The 21977-nt window shown below is 42.0% G+C and overlaps 1 protein-coding gene across 3 annotated transcripts in view; it reads left to right on the forward strand.

Moving 5' to 3' along the window:
* LOC139268297 (uncharacterized) overlaps positions 1-21977 on the forward strand; it is a 176307-nt gene that overhangs the window by 43973 nt on the left and 110357 nt on the right. For all 3 annotated transcript variants that reach the window (XM_070886358.1, XM_070886359.1, XM_070886360.1), the window contains one exon: positions 2753-2787. In XM_070886358.1, the coding sequence (XP_070742459.1) occupies positions 2753-2787 (35 nt within the window). The remainder of the gene's footprint in view (positions 1-2752; positions 2788-21977) is intronic.

Genomic DNA, 21977 nt, shown 5'->3' on the forward strand with positions numbered 1-21977 from the left:
CCCTCCTTCCCCCCCCCCCTCCTTTCCCCCCCCCTCCTTTCCCCCCCCCCTCCTTTCCCCCCCCCCTCCTTTCCCCCCCCCCCCTCCTTTCCCCCCCCTCCTTTCCCCCCCCTCCTTTCCCCCCCCTCCTTTCCCCCCTCCTTTCCCCCCTCCTTTCCCCCCCTCCTTTCCCCCCCTCCTTTCCCCCCCTCCTTTCCCCCCCTCCTTTCCCCCCCTCCTTTCCCCCCCTCCTTTTCCCCCCTCCTTTTCCCCCCCTCCTTTCCCCCCTCCTTTCCCCCCCTCCTTTCCCCCCTCCTTTCCCCCCCCTCCTTTCCCCCCCCCCTCCTTTCCCCCCCCTCCTTTCCCCCCCCTCCTTTCCCCCCCCTCCTTTCTCCCCCCCTCCTTTCTCCCCCCTCCTTTCTCCCCCTCCTTTCCCCCCCTCCTTTCCCCCCCCTCCTTTCCCCCCCTCCTTTCCCCCCCCCTCCTTTCCCCCCCCTCCTTTCCCCCCCCCTCCTTTCCCCCCCTCCTTTCCCCCCCTCCTTTCCCCCCCCTCCTTTCTCCCCCCCTCCTTTCCCCCCCCCTCCTTTTCCCCCCCTCCTTTTCCCCCCTCCTTTTCCCCCCTCCTTTTCCCCCCTCCTTTTCCCCCCTCCTTTTCCCCCCTCCTTTTCCCCCCTCCTTTCCCCCCCTCCTTTTCCCCCCTCCTTTTCCCCCCTCCTTTTCCCCCCTCCTTTTCCCCCCTCCTTTTCCCCCCTCCTTTTCCCCCCTCCTTTTCCCCCCCTCCTTTCCCCCCCTCCTTTCCCCCCCTCCTTTCCCCCCCTCCTTCCCCCCCCCCTCCTTTCCCCCCCTCCTTTCCCCCCCCCCCTCCTTTTCCCCCCCTCTTTCTCCCCCCCTCTTTCTCCCCCCCCCCCTCGCTGTCAGAAACACAGACACCGACAGACAGTGAGAGACACACACACACAGACAGAGAGATAGAGACACTGGGGGGGGGAGCGGGGGGCATCACAGCACGCTGTTGGAGGGCTCCCGATGCTGCAGTCAGTAAGTAGAAAATGTTTTATTTATTGATTTAAAAAAAAATTATTTCTTATTAATTTTTTTTTGATTGATTTATTGGTTGATTTATTGATGTTTTTATCATTTATTATTGATGATTGCTCTTTATTTGTAAAACTGAAGTGTTTAATGTTTGTAAACTTCCCTTTTAAACCCCCCCCCCCCATTCCCTACACTTGATTTGTAACCTACGCCTGATTTTCTAAAGTGTAGACATGGTTTTTTTCGAGCGTACAAAAATCTTTACTTACTCCATTCTAAGTTTGTTTGGAGTAAGTTTTCACTGCCGAAACTTTGAAAACAGACGTAAGTGGCCGGACACACCCCCTTTTGAAAAAAAAATTCTGTTCCAAAGTGAAACTGTTCTAAATGACTAGAACTGGAGCAAACTAAATGCCGAGAATTTGAATTTCTAAGATACTCCGTTCAACACCTGTTGCTCCAAAAAATCAGGAGCAACTGAGGCCGAAATTGGACCCCATAAGCCATGCAACTTCAAGCTATGTTGCGATGTTGGTGCTGGCCCTGATTTGTTTACACAAAGACTATATACAAACTTGCTGACTGCTGATGTTTTGTAGCTTTTCCAGCTTGTATTCTGCTGCTCATAGCCCAATGGAGCATATTGTTATAATGTGCATAAGTAAAATATGATGCTGGTGTATTTTGATGTGGGTTAGACTGATAGATCCTAAACTATCTTCATGAAAAAAAGATTAGCAATCTTTCTTTTTGATAGTGGGAGAAAGAACAGATAAACATGTTCTTCTTCATATATGCAAATTGACACCACGGGGATAGCTTTCTGACTTCATTCCTTCACTGGGAAGCCTCACCCACTGGCAGAACATTGGAAAATTAGAGGTGTTCTGTGCCTGACTTCCCAATCATTAATTTAAATGATCATAAAATCAGAGTGTGTACATGAATTTTAAATGTGTCCACTGGGGACCAATTACCTGCAGTCTGTCTTGACGTTATTTAGATCATTGTTAGTTAGATTATTTAGAACAAAGTTCAAGAAAAATGTTTCAATTCTTTTGACATTGCATCCTTAAAAGCTAAGTCCAGCAGTGTGCATTAAAACCCTTCATAGAAAATCGTTTCTGGCGACTCTAATCCTTAAATACATTATTTGGTGCCTAAAGCCTGCTGAAACAGATGCACAATGAATAGTTCTACAGGCTTTGATTTTAAAAGATTAAGTTAAGATTTAAAGTTCGGAAGTACGCACTAATAAGTTAATTGGAATAACGTCATTCTGCTAGCTACAGTAGTTTATACTGTGATCGTTGATTGCAGTCATTGGGACGATACCCAAAGGCATTTTTAAAATACTGATAATGGTTTGGTAACAAGTACCCAATTCAGCCTCTTTGGGATATAGGATCACGTGGTTTCAGGCAATTTAATTATTCTTGTAACTTCTAAATATATTATTTTATACTGATAATTGAACCTTTTTTGTATGATTAACTCAGATTTGTTTAATTCAAGTTATCTGATGATTAATTTTTAGGATTAAATTCCACATTGTCCTTTTTGTTTTTGCTTAATTCAAATGATAGAAAATTTGTATTATACAAAGTGCAGAACTGACTTCAAATTATCAGATACAGGTTGTATTTCTTCAATGGTTTGTATTTGCCACTAACTTCACCCTCCATTTATTTTATTTATACTATGAGTTTCTTACTTTGAATATTCTTTCTTTTTAAAGGATCATTCAATGGGCTGGTGCTGACTATCTCACAGGTAAGTAAAGACCTGCTCCTCTCGAAAGTGGGGAGAAAATTTGTAGTTTAACAAAATTTACTTGCCAAAAGATTGTACATGTCTGCAAGTTTTTGCAATTCTGCTTAGACTGCAGAAATGCATTTGATTTACAAGGTCACCTCAAAGTGATAGTGTGAATGTGTATCGTTCGGTTGATGGAGGAGAACAGGAACAAATACAACCTAATGTGAGACACATTTTTCAAAAGCAAGACTAATGTTGCCAGTAGCCCAGACCTTTAAATGATAAATATATCTGTAAAGCACAGTCAAAAAGGCTACAAGTTCAACCCCAATCCTGATTGGTGTTGAATAGTTTGTATCCAGGTTTCCATGATAGTGTGTCTGTTGTGTAAGGATTCCAATTAATATGGACTTACAAACAGAATGAAATAGACTGGTTCAGAATGCGGTATGAGAATTTGTCAGACTTTGGACTGAAGCCACAGGATAACTGCCCTGTGGGGTTTTTGGTCTTAAAAACACTTGAGCTGTCTATAGATTGCATTACAGCAGGAATTACACAATTGCTATTGTCTGCAAATATATTGAGTATTACTAGGTCATTCAATGTTTTTTTACTTTTGAGTGCACTAAACTTTGTGAATTTTGAGTTTGTTGACTTTCACATTTAGGAGGGTGAATTAAACCCATCCTTTCAGTAAATATTTTCATAGTTCATTTTGGTAAGTATTTTAATAGTTCATAAGGAATGTGCAGTCTCAAAGTTTTGGCTTAATTTGAGAGATTCCTTTGCCCAGATCTGATGTATATTCAGCTAACTGCAGGAGTTTTCCCCTTGTGTGTACTGTACCATACTTACAAAGCTCTTTAAAACTGAACAAGTTTACAATTAAATTGTTTTCTTTTTAACTGGGGAGGCATGGATAGATCATAATACCCATAGGGAAAGAAAATGATCCTACAAGTAAGGAGAATCAGAAATGCCAACTTTATGAATTACTTTATGAATCATCAGTAGGTTATCCCTTGCATTCTTTAAAACATCATGATATATATTATTTGTCCTTATCAATGTATTTTCTTTTACTCCCGGCTGCATTTTTCTGAACTTGTGGCAGGCTGACTTGTGCAAATTAATTCCATATGTGGCATCTGTTTTCAGACTAAAGAACTATAGCTAACTGTCAGTATCTCAATCAACACTTCTCCATTGTATGTGACTAGATGCTCTTGCACAGATGTACTGTCTTCACTGAAATGTTATTTTCTGTGTTAGTTGCCACTGTTGTAACTCTTGAAGTATGTCCTTGAAATAAATGGGAATTCTGGCATGTTTTGATTGGATTGTGATGAAAAAGTTTCTTAAGTACCTGTCCTTTTTATAATCATTTTGTCTGAGCCTTCCATCTTATTAATATATGTGGAACTGTAGCTTGTTTAACGTGCTGTTCATATTTTTGTAGCTTTTTCATTACTTTGCACAGCCCGAGAACAGTTTTCCAAACTTGTCCTAAAACAGTTTTATGCACTTTATTTCTTGCTGCTCTCTGCTTTTGCAGTTTTACTACTCCTACAACATGTTTATTGTCGTGCCTTATTCATACAGATCAGGCTTTAATCACCACTAATGCTGGCCAGAAAAGTGACATGGCTCAAAGTTTATCCAGAGACCATGAACATCCCCGTTTCAAGAGGGAACGGTAGCATAGTGGTAATGTAACTGGACTAGTAATCCAGAGGCCTGGACTAATAATCCGGACATGTGAGTTCAGATCCCATCATGGCAGCAGGGGAATTTAAATTCAATTAACTAAATAAATCTGGAAATAAAGCTCGTATTCGTAATGATGACCATGAAACTACCGGATTGTCGTAAAACCTATCTGGTTCACTCATGTTCTTTAGGGAAGGGGAAATCTGCCATCCTTACCTGGGCTGGCCTATACATGACTCCAAACCCACAGCAATGTGGTTGACTCTTAACTGCCTCTGAAATGGTCCAGCAAGCCACTCAGTTGTAACAAACCAGTTGTAAGAAACAACAACAAGAATAAAACCGGACTGACCACCTGGCATCGACCTCAGCACTGGCTTCAGACACGACAAGGGCACAGCCAGCCCAATCGACCCTGTAAAGTCCTCCTCACTAACATTTAGGGCCAAAATTGGGAGAGCTGTCCCACAGACTAGTCCAGCTCGCATAGTCATAACTCAGAATCATACCTTTCCACTGAGGACAGCCTCCATTGTGTTGTGTGGCACTACCACCATGCAACCTATCTAGCAGCTCAAAACTGGGCATCCATGAGTGAAACATCAACAGAATTGTATTACAACACAATCTGTAACCTCATGGCCTGGCATATCCCTCACTCGACGATTAACATTCAGCCAGGTGACCAACCCTGGTTCAATGAGTGCAAAGGGCAAGGCTGAAGCGTTTGCAACCATCTTCAGCCAGAAGTGCCGAGTGGATGATCTATTTCGGCCTCCTCCTGAGGTCCCCACCATTACAGAAGCCAGTCTTCAGCCAATTCGATTCACTCCACGCAATATCAAGAAATGGCTGAGTGCACTGGATACAGCAAAGGCTGTGGGCCCCAACAATATCCAGGCTATCATGCTGAAGACTTGTGCTCCAGAACTAGTCGCGCCTCTAGCCAAGCTGTTCCAGTACAGATACAACACTGGCATCCACTCGACAATGTGAAAAACTGCCCAGATGTGTCCTGTCAACAAAAAGCAAGACAAATCCAATCCAGCCAATTACCACCCCATCAGTCTACTCTCAATCATCAGCAAAGTGATTCAAGGTGTTGTCGATGGTGCTATCAAGCATCAGTTACCAATAACCTGCTCACCAATACTCTGGGATCAGCCAGGACCACTCGGCTCCAGACCTCATTACAGCCTTGGTCCAAACATGGACAAAAAAGCTAAATTCCAGAGGTGAGGAGAGTGTTACTGTCGTTGACATCAAGGCATCATTTGATTGAGTGTGGCAATCAGGGAACCCAAGTAAAATTGTAGTCGATGGGAATCGGGGTGAGGGGGTCGGAAATCTCCTGGCTGGAGTCATACTCAGCACAAAGGAAGATGGTTGTGGTTGTTGGAGGCCAATCATCTCAGCCCCAGGAAATGCCGCAGGAGTCCCCCAGGACTGTGTCCTAGGCCCAACCATCTTCAGCTGCTTCATTATGAACTTTCCTTCCATCATAAGGTCAGAACTGGGGATGTTCGCTGATGATTGCGCAGTGTTCAGTTCCATTCGCAACTCCTCAGATAATGAAGCAGTCTGTGCCCGCATGCAGCAAGACCTGGATAACATTCAGGCTTGGGCTGATAAGTGGCAATTAACATTCACACCACACAAGTTCCAAGCAATGACTATCTCCAACAAGCGAGCATCTAACCACCGCCCCTTGACATTCAACGGCATTATCATTGCCGAATCCCCCAACATCAACATCCTGGGAGTCACCATTGACCAGAAACTTAACTGGACCAGCAACATAAATATTGTGGCTACAAGAGCAGGTCAGAGGCTGAGTATTCTGCAGCGAGTGTCTCACCACCTTACTCCCCAAAGCCTTTCCACCTTATACAAGGTTCAAGTCAGGAGTGTGATGGAATACTCTCCACTTGTCTGGATGAGTGCAGCTCCAACAACACTGCAGAAGCATGACACCATCCAGGACAAAGCAGCCCGCTTGATTGGCACCCCATCCACCACCTTAAACATTCACTCCCTCCACCATGGCTGCAGTATGTACCAGTTGCAAGATGCACTGCAGTAACTCGCCAAGGCTTCCTCCACAGCACCTTCCAAACCCACGACTTCTACTGCCTAGAAGGACGAGGGCAGCAGGCGCATGAGAACACTTAACACCTCCAAGTTCCCTTCCAAGTCACATACCAATTCGACTTGGAAATATATTGCCGTTCCTTCACAGTCGCTGGGTCAAAACCCTGAAACTCCCTAACAGCACTATGGGAGTACCTTCACCACACAACAACAGCGGTTCAAGAGGGTGGCTCAAGGGCAAATAGGGATGGGCAATAAATGCTGACATTGCCAGCGACGCCCACATCCTGTTAATGAATTTTAAAAAAATAATGGCTACTTGGATGAGGGACTAGAGGCTAATCTGTAAATTGTGTTGAATTATGCCTTTAGGAGGAAAGAAAATTGGCACACTGGCAGCCAAAAACATACTCATTTTTGGGTGTACTCATCAATCAAAATATATATAAATAATTCCACTAATATTCTGTGATGGGTTGATGAAAATAAACGCGAATGGATTATTTTGCAGGGTTGTCAAAATAGATGCAGCCTTTTCTCAGTCTTGTGCTTTATGCTCCACAATGCATTTCTATTGGTATTACAAAAGAGCCTTGTAGTATCATCATCAAACTCAAAGTAAATCTTGGAATACTAGAATTCAAGCCATTCACCCACATGCACCTGTCCTAGCTTTATGAAAAAATATCAACTTAATCCCATTTTAATTTTTAATTTTCTTTTTCTTATTCATCCTTTTTTGGATTCTTCTTCCACTGTGGTTTCTAGTATGGCTGGAAATAGTGTCCTAATCCCCTCCCATTCTTTTAGTAATGATTTTAAATTAATATCCTTTAGATATCAACTCACCAACCAATGGAAATGGTTAGTAACCATTCATCCCCTTCATAATTTGGAACACCTTTATCAGATCTCCTATTAACCTTCTCTGTTTTAACAAAAAGACTACCTGCTTCTCCAGATTCTCCTTAACTCAAGCCTCTTCTCCCTTACTTTTTAGTGAGTCTTTCCTGTAAGCGTTGCATGGCCTGACTGTACTTATTAAAGTAAGGCACCCAAAACTGGATGTGCCATTCCAACTGTGGGCTAACCAATCACATGTATAAGTTTTAGCAGTACATCTGTTTTTTAAAAAATCATTCTCAACCTGTGGGTGTTGTCGTAGCAGTTTAATACAACTAGCTTGCTAGGCTACTTCAGAGGGCAAAGGGTCAACCATGTTGGTGTGGGACTGGAGTCACATTTATATAGAAAATAGGTGCAGGAGTAGGCCATTCGGTCCTTCAATCCTGCACCACCGTTCAATATGATCATGGCTGATCATGCAACTTCAGTACTCCATTCCTGCTTTCTCTCCATACCCCTTGATCCCTTTAGCCATAAGGGCCACATCGAACTCCCTTTTGAATAAATCTAACGAACTGGGCTTAACAACTTTCTGTGGTAGAGAATTCCACAGGTTCACAATCCCTAAGTGAAGAAGTTTCTCCTCATCTCGGTCCTAAATGGTTGACCCCTGGTTCTGGACTTCCCCAACATCGGGAACATTCTTCCTGCATCTAACCTGTCCAATCCTGTCAGAATTTTATGTTTCTATGAGATCCCTTCTCATTCATCTAAATTCCAGTGAATATAAGCCTAGTCGATCCAGTCTTTCTTCATATGTCAGTCCTGCCATCCCGGGAATCAGTCTGGTGAACCTTCGCTGCACTCCCTCAATAGCAAGAATGTCCTTCCTCAGATTGGGAGACCAAAACTGTACACAATATTCAAGGTGTGGCCTCACCAAGGCCCTGTACAACTGCAGTAAGACCTCCCTGCTCCTATACTCAAATCCTCTTGCTATGAAGGCCAACATGCCATTTGCCGCCTTCACCGCCTGCTGTACCTACATGCCAACTTTCAATGACTGATGTACCATGACACCCAGGTCTCGTTGCACCTCCCCTTTTCTTAATCTGTCACCATTCTGATAATATTCTGCCTTCCTGTTTTTGCCACCAAAGTGGATAACCTCACATTTATCTACATTATACTGCACCTGCCATGCATTTGCCCACTCACCTAACCTGTCCAAGTCACCCTGCAGCCTCTTAGCATCCTCCTCACAGTTCACACTGCCACCCAGCTAAGTGTCATCTGCAAACTTGGAGATATTACATTCAATTCCTTTGTCTAAATTATTAATGTATATTGTAAATAGCTGGGGTCCCAGCACTGAACCTTGCAGCACCCCACTAGTCACTGCCTGCCATTCTGAAAAGGACCCGTTTATTCCTACTCTTTGCTTCCTGTCTGCCAAACAGTTCTCTATCCACTTCAATACCATGTGCTTTAATTTTGCAAACTAATCTCTTGTGTGGGACCTTGTCAAAAGCCTTTTGAAAGTCCAAATACACCATATCCACTGGTTCTCCCTTGTCCACTCTACTAGTTACATCCTCAAAAAATTCTAGAAGATTTGTCCAGCATGATTTCCCTTTCATAAATCCATGCTGACTTGGACCGATCCTGTCACTGCTTTCCAAATGTGCTATTTCATCTCTAATAATTGATTCCAACATTTTCCCCATTACCGATGTCAGACTAACTGGTCTATAATTCCTTGTTTTCTCTCTCCCTTTTTTATAAAGTGTGGTTACATTAGCTACCCTCCAATCCATAGGAACTGATCCAGAGTCTATAGAATGTTGGAAAATGATCACCAATGCATCCACTATTTCTAGGGCAACTTCCTTAAATTCTCTGGGATGCAGACTATCAGGCCCTGGGGATTTATCGGCCTTCAATCCCATCAATTTCCCCAATACAATTTTCTGACTAATGATTTCCTTCAGTTCCTCCTTCTCGCTAGACCCTCGGTTCCCTAGTATTTTCGGGAGGCCAGAATGCACAAGGATGGCAGGTTTCCTTCCTTAAAGGACATGAGTGAACCACTTGAATTTTACGTTAATCTGACCGCTTCATGGTCACTGATACCAGCTATTTTTAATCTCCAGATTGTTAAAAACTGAATTCAAATTCTCCAAACTACTATGTTGGGGTTTGAACTCCTGCTCTCTGGATTATTAGTCCAGGCCTCTGGATTACTAGCTCAGTAACTTTTGTACTCTATGCCCCTATTTATAAAACCTAGAATACTACATGCTTTTTAAATACTACATGCTTTATCAAGATGTGTGTTTCTGAACTCCTAAATCTTATCTGCCCTCTATTGATTGAGTATGTTTCAGCAATATTAGTGAAGGAATGCATGCTGGCCCTCTTTGTCTGACCCGGGCAACCTCTTCAATCATGAGTTCACCATGCACAGAAGAAGGCAGTCTGCCACTGTAAATTCAATTTTGTTTTTCTATCCCTTCTGTCCCAGAATATGCACCTCATTGTCCAATACAATTACTGCATTCGCTAATTACATATACAACAAACCACCGCTGTGCACTTAGATATTTAGGGGTAGCAAATCTTGCCAAGTTGTGTGATTTTGAGTACTGGTGTGTAAATAGGATTATGAAAAAGGCTGCTTCTATTTTATTAATACTATATATACTAGGCATATTTGCAAATGTGTATAAATTGTGCAATATTAATGAGCTTAATACACCTGATTACAGAGGAGAATTATCAGTTTAGTTTCCTGGTAGCATTCGAGTTAAAGGAACCAATAAAAGCAAAATACATTTGAAAAGCAAAGGAAATTTTTATTTTGGCAAGTTGTCTTGTACATCAAATGCTGAAGTCTGTTTAATGATGGGAATATAATTTAGGTCTCTTTGTTATATGTGTGATGCAAGTAGACAGCCATAGTTATAATTGAAATTGGGAAAAGCAGTGTGAACTCAAAAGCACAATGTCAATTACAATTTTGTTAAATTTATTTAGTTTTCCTATTCTTAAATGCTTTGAAAATGCTTTTTCCTTTTTAAATTTGCCTTTTGTTTATATGTTTGCCAAAAGAGCTGCAGGACAGAATCAATAGATTTTCTTGTCAGAGGGTGTCTTTGTTCAATCGAGACCAAGTTGGCATTCATCCATTCCAGTGTGAGACAGTAATTCTGTGCTTGTGCTATTGCTCACCTTGGTAGGTGGGCTGACCTAATTTCCTTAGCAACACAATTAACTTGCTATTTCTCCCTTTGTTGCCAAAGCTGAACAAGCCAGCTTCAGGTTTTCAAAGGAGCTTGCTGGTTAGACCTGTGCAGAGTGTTTATTGTGAGAATTGTAAAATAGAACGAGATGACCCACAGCCTCGCCCTTTTCTGTTCCACTGTATAAATATCCTTTTGTTGTTTGCTACCTGAGGAATATTGTTTCAGACAATGAATAAACGTGGTGAACTGTTGATTAATATGGTTTCTTTATCAAGTGTTCTTGACGGTGCAGAGGTTTCAGATGATAGATAGAAATCTGTCCACATTTTTGAAGCAGTGAATTTGGCGTTTAATAGAATTTTAAAAATCCGGATCAATATGTATTCTTAAAGGAGCTGAACTGTGTAATTATATGGTTCAATACATTTTTTTTTCAAATGTTTTTAGCATGCATCAAATGAGAGTTTGACTCCTGCATTTATTCAGGACAGAGAAGTACACATTCATGCAGTAGTGAATCTATCAATTTTTTTAAATGTTGCTGTACTGTCTGTTGCAGAAGTAGCGAGGGGCAGTAGAAAAAGGAAATACCTTTATAGTTCCTTGCACAAAATTAATAACCTGACTTAGACATAAGTCATGCTATTTGTTGTTTCCACCATTTTCTCTTCCTGAAGGCACCAAAACTGACTGGATTGTAGTGCCATGGGTATTAGAAACCCAACATTACCTTATTTAAGTAGTCATTTTTCAAGCGTGAGCCGTAACCAAGAAATTGTCAGAAGGTAATTCAGCCATGGAGAGCATCATACCTGAGCCTGATTCCATAGCAGGGTTTCAAGCAGGGTTTACTGGATAGTGAATAGAAGCAGGAGCCCTGGCTGATCTCTCTCACACTCCCTGCCTCTGTGTCTTGCCTGAGAGCATTAAAGCCAATTATAGTAGCCCAACTGCTGCCCCGGCTGAGATTAGTCGACCTTGCTCAGACCTTTTTAGTGCTCACCAGGTAGTGCCTTTACCCACCCTTTCTTTCAAAAATGAGGTGTGCAGCAAATGCTATGGTTAGAATGGTTATGTTAGCAATTCTATTGCTAATACTTTGATTCTGCCAGTTAACTTCGTTTCGAGAAGTAATTTACCATGAATGCAAGCACTTATGAATAAATTATTTCCATGTGCTGAACTTATTTGAAAACAATCTACAACTCTTAATTCAAATGATCTGATAATTGAAAATATTTAGCACCAAATTCTCCCCTCCCTTGCAGTATTATTTATGTTGCTTAATACAAATTGGATAATTCAATTGTTTTTTTTGCACAAAATTGACTCTGAATTATCAAGGGTAGACTGTTAACTAGATGCAGTGAGACTAAGATCGGTGAAGGGAAACTTCTCGACTAATATTGTATTGTACTGTTTCCTCAAAATCTTGGAACTGTATTTAATTTTTGGTTTGTTTCCACTGATTATTTGCTGTATTTAAGTCTTGCCTAAGAACAGTTTCCAGTGAACACCAATGTGCATGCACAGCAGGAGTATCCAAATCCCTGGTATATGTCCAGTACATCTGCTCTAGTGGTTGCAGTCAGCTGCTCAGAGGTGTCCTTTCAGTTATTTTAGTGAAACATTGGCTTTGAGTTTTTGTTAAATGATGAAGGGATTGGATTCAAAGCAGTTTGCTAGGTTATTTGAGATGGATAACAATAGTAGGACTAGAAGGCATGCATATGAAATATTTGGGCAAAGAAAGTTGGTTTTTAGAGTCATTGCCCTCTGGAGCAGATAATCTACACATGGGATTGGTAAGGATTCACTTTAATCTTTTAATAGGGAACTCAACAAGTTACTGTGTCTTCAGTGATTCCAATTTTTCTACCTTCATAGAAACATAGAAAATAGGTGCGGGAGTAGGCCATTCAACCCTTCGAGCCTGCACCACCATTCAATAAGATCATGGCTGATCATTCCCTCAGTACCCCTTTCCTGCTTTCTCTCCATACCCCTTGATCCCCTTAGCCGTAAGGGCCATATCTAACTCCCTCTTGAATATATCCGATGGACTGGCATCAACAACTCTCTGCAGCAGGGAATTCCACAGGTTAACAACTCTGGGTGAAGAAGTTTCTCCTCATCTCAGTCCTAAATGGCCTACCCCTTATCCGAAGACTGTGTCCCTGGTTTTGGACTTCCCCAACATCGGGAACATTCTACCCGCATCTAAGCTGTCCCATCCCGTCAGAATTTTATATGTTTCTATGAGATCCCCTCTCATCCTTCTAAATTCCAATGTATAAAGGCCCAGTTGTTCCAGTCTCTCCTCGTATGTCAGTCCTGCCATCCCGGGAATCAGTCTTGTGAACCTTCGCTGCACTCCCTCAATAGCAAGAATGTCCTTCCTCCGATTAGGAGACAAAAACTGAACACAATATTCCAGGTGAGGCTTCACCAAGGCCCTGTACAACTGCAGTAAGACCTCCCTGCTCCTATACTCAAATCCCCTAGCTATGAAGGCCAACATACCATTTGCCGCCTTCACCGCCTGCTGTACCTGTATGCCAACTTTCAATGACTGATGAACCATGACACCCAGGTCTCGTTGCGCCTCCCCTTTTCCTAATCTGCCGCCATTCAGATAATAATCTGTCTTCGTGTTTTTGCCCACAAAGTTGATAACCTCATATTTATCCACATTATACTGCATCTGCCATGCATTTGCCCACTCACCTCACCTGTCCAATTCACCCTGCAGCCTCCTAGCGTCCCCCTCACAACTCTCACTGCCACCCAGTTTAGTGTCATCTGCAAACTTGGAGATATTACACTCCATTCCTTCATCCAAATCATTGATGTATATTGTGAAGAGCTGGGGTCCCAGCACTGAGCCCTGCGGCACTCCACTAGTCACTACCTGCCATTTTGAAAAGGACCCGTTTATCCCGACTCTCTGCTTCCTGTCTGCCAACCAGTTCTCTATCCACGTCAGTATATTACCCCAATACCATGTGCTTTGATTTTGCACACCAATCTCTTGTGTGGGACCTTGTCAAAAGCCTTTTGAAAGTTCAAATGCACGACATCCATTGATTCTCCCTTGTCCACTCTACTAGTTACATCCTCAAAAAATTCCAGAAGATTAGTCAAGCATGATTTCCCCTTCATAAATCATTGCTGACTTGGACCGATCCTGTCACTGCTTTCCAAATGCACTGCTATTTCATCCTTAATAATTGATTCCAACATTTTCCCCACTACTGATGTCAGGCTAACCGGTCTATAATTAGCCGCTTTCTCTCCCTCCCTTTTTAAAAAGTGGTGTTACATTAGCTACCCTCCAGTCCATAGAAACTGATCCAGAGTCGATAGACTGTTGGAAAATGATCACCAATGCATCCACTATTTCTAGGGCCACTTCCTTAAGTACTCTGGGGTGCAGACCATCAGGCGTCGGGGATTTATTGGCCTTCAATCCCATCAATTTCCCTAACACAATTTCCCGCCTAATAAGGATATCCTTCCGTTCACCCTTCTCACTAGACACTCGGTCCCCTAGTACTTCCAGAAGGTTATTTGTGTCTTCCTTCGTGAAGACAGAACCAAAGTATTTGTTCAATTGGTCTGCCATTTCTTTGTTCCCCATTATAAATTCACCTGACTCTGACTGCAAGGGACCTACGTTTGTCTTCACTAATCTTTTTCTCTTCACATATCTATAGAAGCTGTTGCAGTCAGTTTTTATGTTCCCGACAAGCTTCTTCTCGTACTCTCTTTTCCCCCTCTTAATTAAACGCTTTGTCCTCCTCTGCTGAATTCTAAATTTCTCCCAGTCCTCAGGTTTGTTGCTTTTTCTGGCCAATTTATATGCCTCTTCCTTGGATTTAACACTATCCTTAATTTCCCTTGTTAGCCACGGTTGAGCCACCTTCCCCATTTTATTTTTGCTCCAGACAGGGATGTACAATTGCTGAAGTTCATCCATGTGATCTTTAAATGTTTGCCATTGCCTATCCACCGTCAACCCTTTAAGTATGATTTGCCAGTCTATTCTAGCCAATTCACGCCTCAAATCATCGAAGTTGCCTTTCCTTAAGTTCAGGACCCTAGTTTCTGAATTAACTGTGTCACTCTCCATCTTAATAAAGAATTCTACCATGTTATGGTCACTCTTCCCCAAGGGGCCTCACACAACAAGATTGCTAATTATTCCTTTCTCATTACACATCACCCAGTCTAGGATGGCCAGCTCCCTAGTTGGTTCCTCGACATATTGGTCCAGAAAACCATCCCTAATACACTCCAGGAAATCCTCCTCCACTGCATTGCTACCGGTTTGGTTAGGCCAATCAATATGTAGATTAAAGTCAGCCATGATAACTGCTGTACCTTTATTGCGTGCATCCCTAATTTCTTGTTTGATGCTGTCCCCAACCTTACTACTACTATTTGGTGGTCTGTACACAACTCCCACTAGCGTTTTCTGCCCCTTGGTATTCCGTAGCTCCACCCATATCGATTCCACATTATCCAAGCTAATGTCCTTTCTTACTACTGCATTAATTTCCTCTTTAACCAGCAATGCCACCCTGCCTCCTTTTCCTTTCTGTCTATCCTTCCTAAATGTTGAATACTCCTGGATGTTGAGTTCCCAGCCTTGGTCACCCTGGAGCCATGTCCCCGTGATGCCAATTACATCATACCCATTAACTGCTGTCTGCACAGTTAATTCGTCCACCTTATTCCGAATATTCCTCGCATTGAGGCAGAGCCTTCAGGCTTGTCTTACTAACACACTTTGCCCCTTTAGAATTTTGCTGTAATATGGCCCTTTTTGCTTTTTGCCTTAGGTTTCTCTGCCTGCCACATTTACTTTTTTCTTCTTTCTATCTTTTGCTTCTGCCCCCATTCTACTTCCCTCTGTCTCCCTGCATAGGTTCCCATCCCCCTGCCATATTAGTTCAACTCCTCCCCAACAGCACTAGCAAACACGCCCCCAAGGACATTGGTTCCAGTCTGGCCAAGGGAGACCAGAACCCCTTCCCCAATCGCCTCTCAATTCACTGCCCTCCTGTACTCCCTAAAGCTCTCCATCCATTTAAACTCTCCTACCCATATTCATGGCCACCTCCTCAACTTTGCCATCTCCAGTGGCCTGTCCACTGCCATAATCTCATCACTGATAATGCCCTCTCTGACAATTACCTTGTATCCCTTACCACCCACTTCCTCTTACCCCCTTCTAACCCCCACTTTCTTCTGCACCTGGACAAAAACTCTCTTCCAAGTAATTTAAAACTGCACTTTCAAACTCTCAATTGCCTAGTCTTCGGCCCTCTATTCATCACTATACATCTGCACACACCAATTTACTCAACCACTCACATACCTGTCCCTTTGATGCCTTTGTCTTCAGCAAAACCATTACTTTCCCATTCCAGTTGTTAACCCGGAATAGTTCCAATCTTTGCTTTTAAGTCCAAGGGCGGCAGTCTTGAGCGTATCTGGTGCATACTGGTTTAGGTATCCAATACTAGATCTGGCTGGACCATATCAAGTGCTACTGGGCCTCTCTCTCCTCCGCCCGCTGAAGTGGTGGAGGATATTTAGTGGGCAACTTGAAAATCATTGGAAGAAACCTATCCAGCAACAAGGTAGAGAAAATGTCATAGTCTCAAGAGAATAGAGAGGCCATAAATGCCGCTTTTGTCCGTCTCCAAATCAAACCATTTTCGAGACTTTGGGACCAACCGAGATATTTCAAAGCATCTTGCTTTGAAGGCAACGCATACGTGCTTTACTTTGCTACTAGCTTCCATGACCCTTCCCAAAAAAGCTCCAACTGCTACTGTATTCACCTCTGCAATAGGTCAATCCAATTGGGCTTTGGTTCTCTCTCTCATGGAAGAAAGTTACTATTCGTGCTAGTAATTGGGCCGGCATTCATAAGTTGTGTCTTTCATCTCAAAGGGTCATACAAGGCTTCTGTTGGAAGAGTTGCTCTACAGTGAGAGTTAGGAAGCTTATTGTGCTTTCATGGGATTGGAGAGGTGTCTTAAGGTCAAGTGAAATATGGACTGTTTTGTTCCTCAGTCTCAAAAATCTGAACAAATTTCTGAAGAAGGAAAATGCAATTCTGAAATCAGTGTAATAAATTGACCTGTGGACTCGTGTAATAGTTTGAAATAAAAGATTCAGCAGAGATCAACTGTACTCAAAGTTCTTGGTTTTAAAGGTTTTTCCATTATCACTTAGAAAAAAGCATTAAATTGCCATCAGATGCTTTAGCAGAAATGTCAATATTCTTATGGTATACTACAACTTTCCAAGCCATGTGCTTGTCTGTAGTAGTCTGCTAGTATCTGATGAAGATTGTGTGTTTGGGTAGAAGATGCTCGTTAACAACCAAAGTGCATTACACAAGTAAGAGACTCGAATAAAACCAGTGAGCAAGATTGAGGTTCAGCTAAGAATAATTTAATTGAAACTCCCACAAAATACTATCCTAGTTATAAAGCTTCCTTAATCCTTTGAATTTCTTCAAATTTTACATATCCTAATGACTCTTGACTTAATGTGTCTCTACTTGACCATTACTAAGTTGTGTTTTAAATATGTCTGTTTTCCAGATTTTGTTTCTATCAAATTCTCCTCCTTCAGCCCCTCTCTACCAAACTGCTTGTTGTTAAATCCAGTCTGTTTCTTGGAATTATAACGGCCTCACTGTGTCCTCAGTCAAGCTCAACTATCCTATAATTAGAAACTGAAGGATACCTTGCAGCCTACTGCTTTTCAGCATTCAAATAAAACGAATAAAATAAATACATATTACCAAAAACTGAATAAGAGTTGTAGATTGTGGTATCCTTGAGTTTGTAACTAAAATAATACAAATGTTAATGCTACTGAAGGATTAGAAAGAAAAATGACATTTATATGTCATTACAACTCTTATTCAGTTTTTGGTTATGTATTTATTTTATTCGTTTTATTTGAATGCTGAAAAGCAGTAGGCTGCTAGGTATCCTTCAGTTTCTAATTATAGGATAGTTGAGCTTGACTGAGGACACAGTGAGGCCGTTATAATTCCAAGAAACAGACTGGATTTAACAACAAGCAGTTTAGTGCCTTTCATGTCCTGAATTACATTGAAGTGTAGTCACTGTTCCTTTGTGTGTGAATATAACAGTCAAGATTTGCACAGCGAGGTCCAAAAACAGTAAATGAAATAAAAGACAAGTTCATCTGTTTTGCTGCTGTTAGTAGAGAGATGAATAACGACTAAGATATCGGGAGAACCCCCTACTCTTCAAGTAGTACCATGGGATCTTTTAAAACCACCTGCACATCTCATCCAAGTGACAGCACTTCTGACAGTGTAGCACTCCCTCAGTACTGCAGTCTGAGCCTGGAGGGGAGCTTGAACCCAATTTAAAAACAAGGGCATACAATGTGGCCAAAACTAGTGAGAGGACAGAAGATTGGGAAGCGTTTAAAAGCCAACAAAGAATGACTAAAAAAAAGGATTAAGAAAGGGAAGATAGACTATGAAAGTAAACTAGCACAAAATATAAAAATAGATAGCAAGAGTTTCTATAGGTATATAAAAAGGAAAAGAGTGGCTAGAGTAAATGTTGGTCCCTTAGAGGACGCGACTGGGGAATTAGTAATGGGGGACATGGAGATGGCAGAAACTCTGAACAAATATTTTGTATCAGTCTTTACGGTGGAGGACACTAACAATATTCCGACAGTGGATAGTCAAGGAGCTATGGAGGGGGAGGAACTTAACACAATCACAATCACTAAGGAAGTGGTACTCAGTATGATAATGGAACTAAAGGCGGATAAATCCCCTAGACCTGATGGCTTGCATCCTAGGGTCTTGAGAAGTAACGGCAAGGATAGTGGATGCATTGGTTGCAATTTACCAAAATTCCCTGGCTTCTGGGGAGGTCCCAGCAGATTGGAAAACTCCAAATGTAATGCCCATATTTAAAAAAAAAAAGAGAGGCAGACAAAAAGCAAGAAACTATAGATCAGTTAACCTAACGTCTGTGGTTGGGAAGATGTTGGAGTCGATTATTAAAGAAGCAGTAGCAGGATATTTGGAAAAGCAAAATTCAGTCAGGCAGAGTCAGCATGGATTTATGAAGAGGAAGTCATGTTTGACAAATTTGCTGGAATTCTTTGAGGATGTAACGAACAGAGTGGATAAAGAGGAAACAATAGATGTAGTGTATTTGGACTTCCAGAAGGCATTTGACAAGGTGCCACATAAAAGGTTACTGCACAAGATAAAGGTTCACTGGGTTGGGGGTAATATATTAACAGAGGATTGGCTAACGAACAGAAAACAGAGTAGGGATAAATGGTTCATTCTCTGGTCGGCAATCATTAACTAGTGGGGTGCCGCAAGGATCCGTGCTGGGACCCCAACTATTTAAAATCTATATTAACGACTTGGAGGAAGGTAGCCAAGTTTGCCATAGATACAAAGATGGGAGGAAAAGCAACGTGTGAAGAGGACACACAAAATCTGCAAAAGGACATAGACAGGCTAAGTGAGTGGGCAAAAATTTGACAGATGGACTATAATGTTGGAATGTGTGAGGTTGGCAGAAAAAAATCAAAGAGCAAGTTATTATTTAAATGGAGAAAGATTGCAAAGTGCTGCAGTACAGCGGGACCTGCGGGTACTTGTGCATGAAACACAAAAGGTTAGTATGAAGGCACAGCAAGTGATCAGGAGAGCCAATGGAATCTTGGCCTTTATTGCAAAGGGGATGGAGTATAAAAGTAGGGAAATCTTGCTACAGTTGTACAGGGTATTGGTGAGGCCACACGTGGAATACTGCATGCAGTTTTAGTTTCCATATTTACGAAAGGATATACTTGCTTTGGAGGCAGTTCAGAGAAGGTTCACAAGGTTGATTACAGAGATGAGGGAGTTGACTTATGAGGAAAGGCTGAGTGGATTGGGCCTCCACTCATTGGAATTCAGAAAAATGAGAGGTGGTCTTATAGAAACATATAAGATTATGAGGGGGCTTGACAAGGTGGATGCAGAGAGGATGTTTCCACTGATGAGGGAGACTAGAATTAGAGGGCATAATCTTAGAATAAGGGGCCGCCCATTTAAAAGTGAGGTGAGAAATTTCCTCTCGGTTGTGGATCTGTGAAATTCGCTGCCTCAGAGAGCTGTGGAAGCTGGGACATTGAATAAATTTAAGACGGAAATAGACAGTTTCTTACACGATAAGGGAATAAGGGGTTATGGAGCGCCGGCAAGGAAGTGGACCTGAATCCATGATCGGATCAGCCATGATCGGATCAGCCATGATCTTATTAAATGGCGGAGCAGGCTCGAGGGGCCGTATGGCCTACTCCTGTTCCTATTTCTTATGTTCTTATGTTCTAACCTTTTTGACTCCATGCTACCACCAGCTGACCATTGTTAAATCCATTGGAAAACAAGTAGTGTTCTGTATGAGCTAGTTTGGAAATGTGAATAGGAAATCTTGCATGAAAACTGATTCTGTACCAAGAGTTGGGTTTCCTGGCACTGTGCACAGCTACAGGAAGTTAAGTAATGGCTAAACGTTTTCCACTGGGATATAATCAGAAGAATCTTTGCAGATTTGTAGAAAGTTAATGTTAATTCTCAATGGTGCAAATTAGTTGCATCTTAATTCTTTAGATGTTTTGGACCTACTTGGGTAATGTAGACTGAGACAATCGGCAAGGTTTTCAGATGTGTATAAAATCTGACTTGTGTCGTGGCTATTGGTGTGCAGTATAGATAAGATTTTCAGGTTTGAAAAGCCTGGGGCTCTTCCAGTTCTTGTGCACACTGTTTTCATTTATTGAGCAGATTGGACTCGGCTGCATCTCAAGTGTTCAGTGTTCAACCAAATTTTAATTTGATTTTATGTTTTTAAGTTAATTTGTTTTAATTGGCGGTGCTTTTAGTGTCCCCCTCCCCTTTTATAGGGGGCACTTGGAAAAAAATTTGATTCTGTGCCCAAAAAAAACCCCAAAAAATAAAAAAAGGGCCTTGTAAATGTTGGTGTTTCCCCCAGATCGGGGGGCACGGTTTAATGTTTTTTGTTTACTCCTAAAAGAGTTTCAACCATTAAGAAGCATTCTGTCAAATTTATAGCATAGAGAGTAGTTACACTGTCACATCTGCATCTCAACGACATAGAGGTTGTAGTGTAACTTCGGCGGCAAGTCCTAATCTAAATTTGGAGAATAGTGACGCAGGATCCACCCCACCCCACCCCTCTAGAGAGAAGCTGTCTATCATTACCTGGGCTTGACATTGCAAATTACAGTATAGTGTCATGCCAGGTATGAGAAATGTTGAGGTGATTTCTTAGCTTCATAAAGTGCCTTTTTAAAACAAAGTTTCAATAAAACAGTGCTCCTTCCTACGCTCAGAACATTGTGACATTTACTGGAATGGAGTATGTGCCGAGTTCTCTCATGGGAGCAGAATTTGCAATCAGCAGTATAAATCCAGTGCTGTCGACTGTACATCTGACTACTGGTCTCTGATCAGTAGCACAGTATAAAAGATAGGTTCTTTTTTAAAGCCAGATGTTGAATGAGTGAATTAAATAGCTTGAGTAAGTGGTTCTGAATTACCCAGGTAAGATGCAGAGAAAGTGTGATTCTTAACGATTATGCACTACTTTGCTTCATGGTTTTAAAATAATGTGCTCAGTTAAACACACAATAAAAAGCTGCAAAATAAACCGAGTTATATTGCTACTAGATAAAAGTTAAAATAAAAGCTTTCATCAAGCTGCATAAATTGGACTGCATTTGAGGATAAATCAGTTAAGACATCTTTTAGGGCCCAAATTTGGCCCTCCATTTTTTCGGCGCACCTCCGAGCCCCCGGTCGACATTTTAGATCCGAAGCAGCGGCAAAAAAAATACTTGTGATCATGGCCGATTCTCGGGCTGTCTGTGGAGCTGGCGTGGCACAGAACAGAGAGAGGGGGGTGGAGCTAGGTCCTGGCTAGAGTTTGCGCGCATGTGCAGTAGCTCCTGGCAGGCCGTTTCTGCAAACACACACTGCAGGCTGTGTGGGAGGGGCCCGAAACACGCTGTCCCTAGCCCTGGCCGAATGGGCTCCCTCATCGGCGGCCTGCTGCGTTCCCTAAGGTAGAAGTTCTAGTATTATTGACTGATTTTGGTGCTTTAGGTGCAGGTTTCCTTCTATTTTTTTATTATTTATTGATTGCTTATTACTTTGGTCTTGGTGCTTTAGGGGCAGGGTTCCTTCTATTTTTTAATTATTTATTG

Source organism: Pristiophorus japonicus, chromosome 8 (assembly GCF_044704955.1).
Source record: "Pristiophorus japonicus isolate sPriJap1 chromosome 8, sPriJap1.hap1, whole genome shotgun sequence".
NCBI classification, from domain to species: Eukaryota; Metazoa; Chordata; class Chondrichthyes; family Pristiophoridae; genus Pristiophorus; species Pristiophorus japonicus.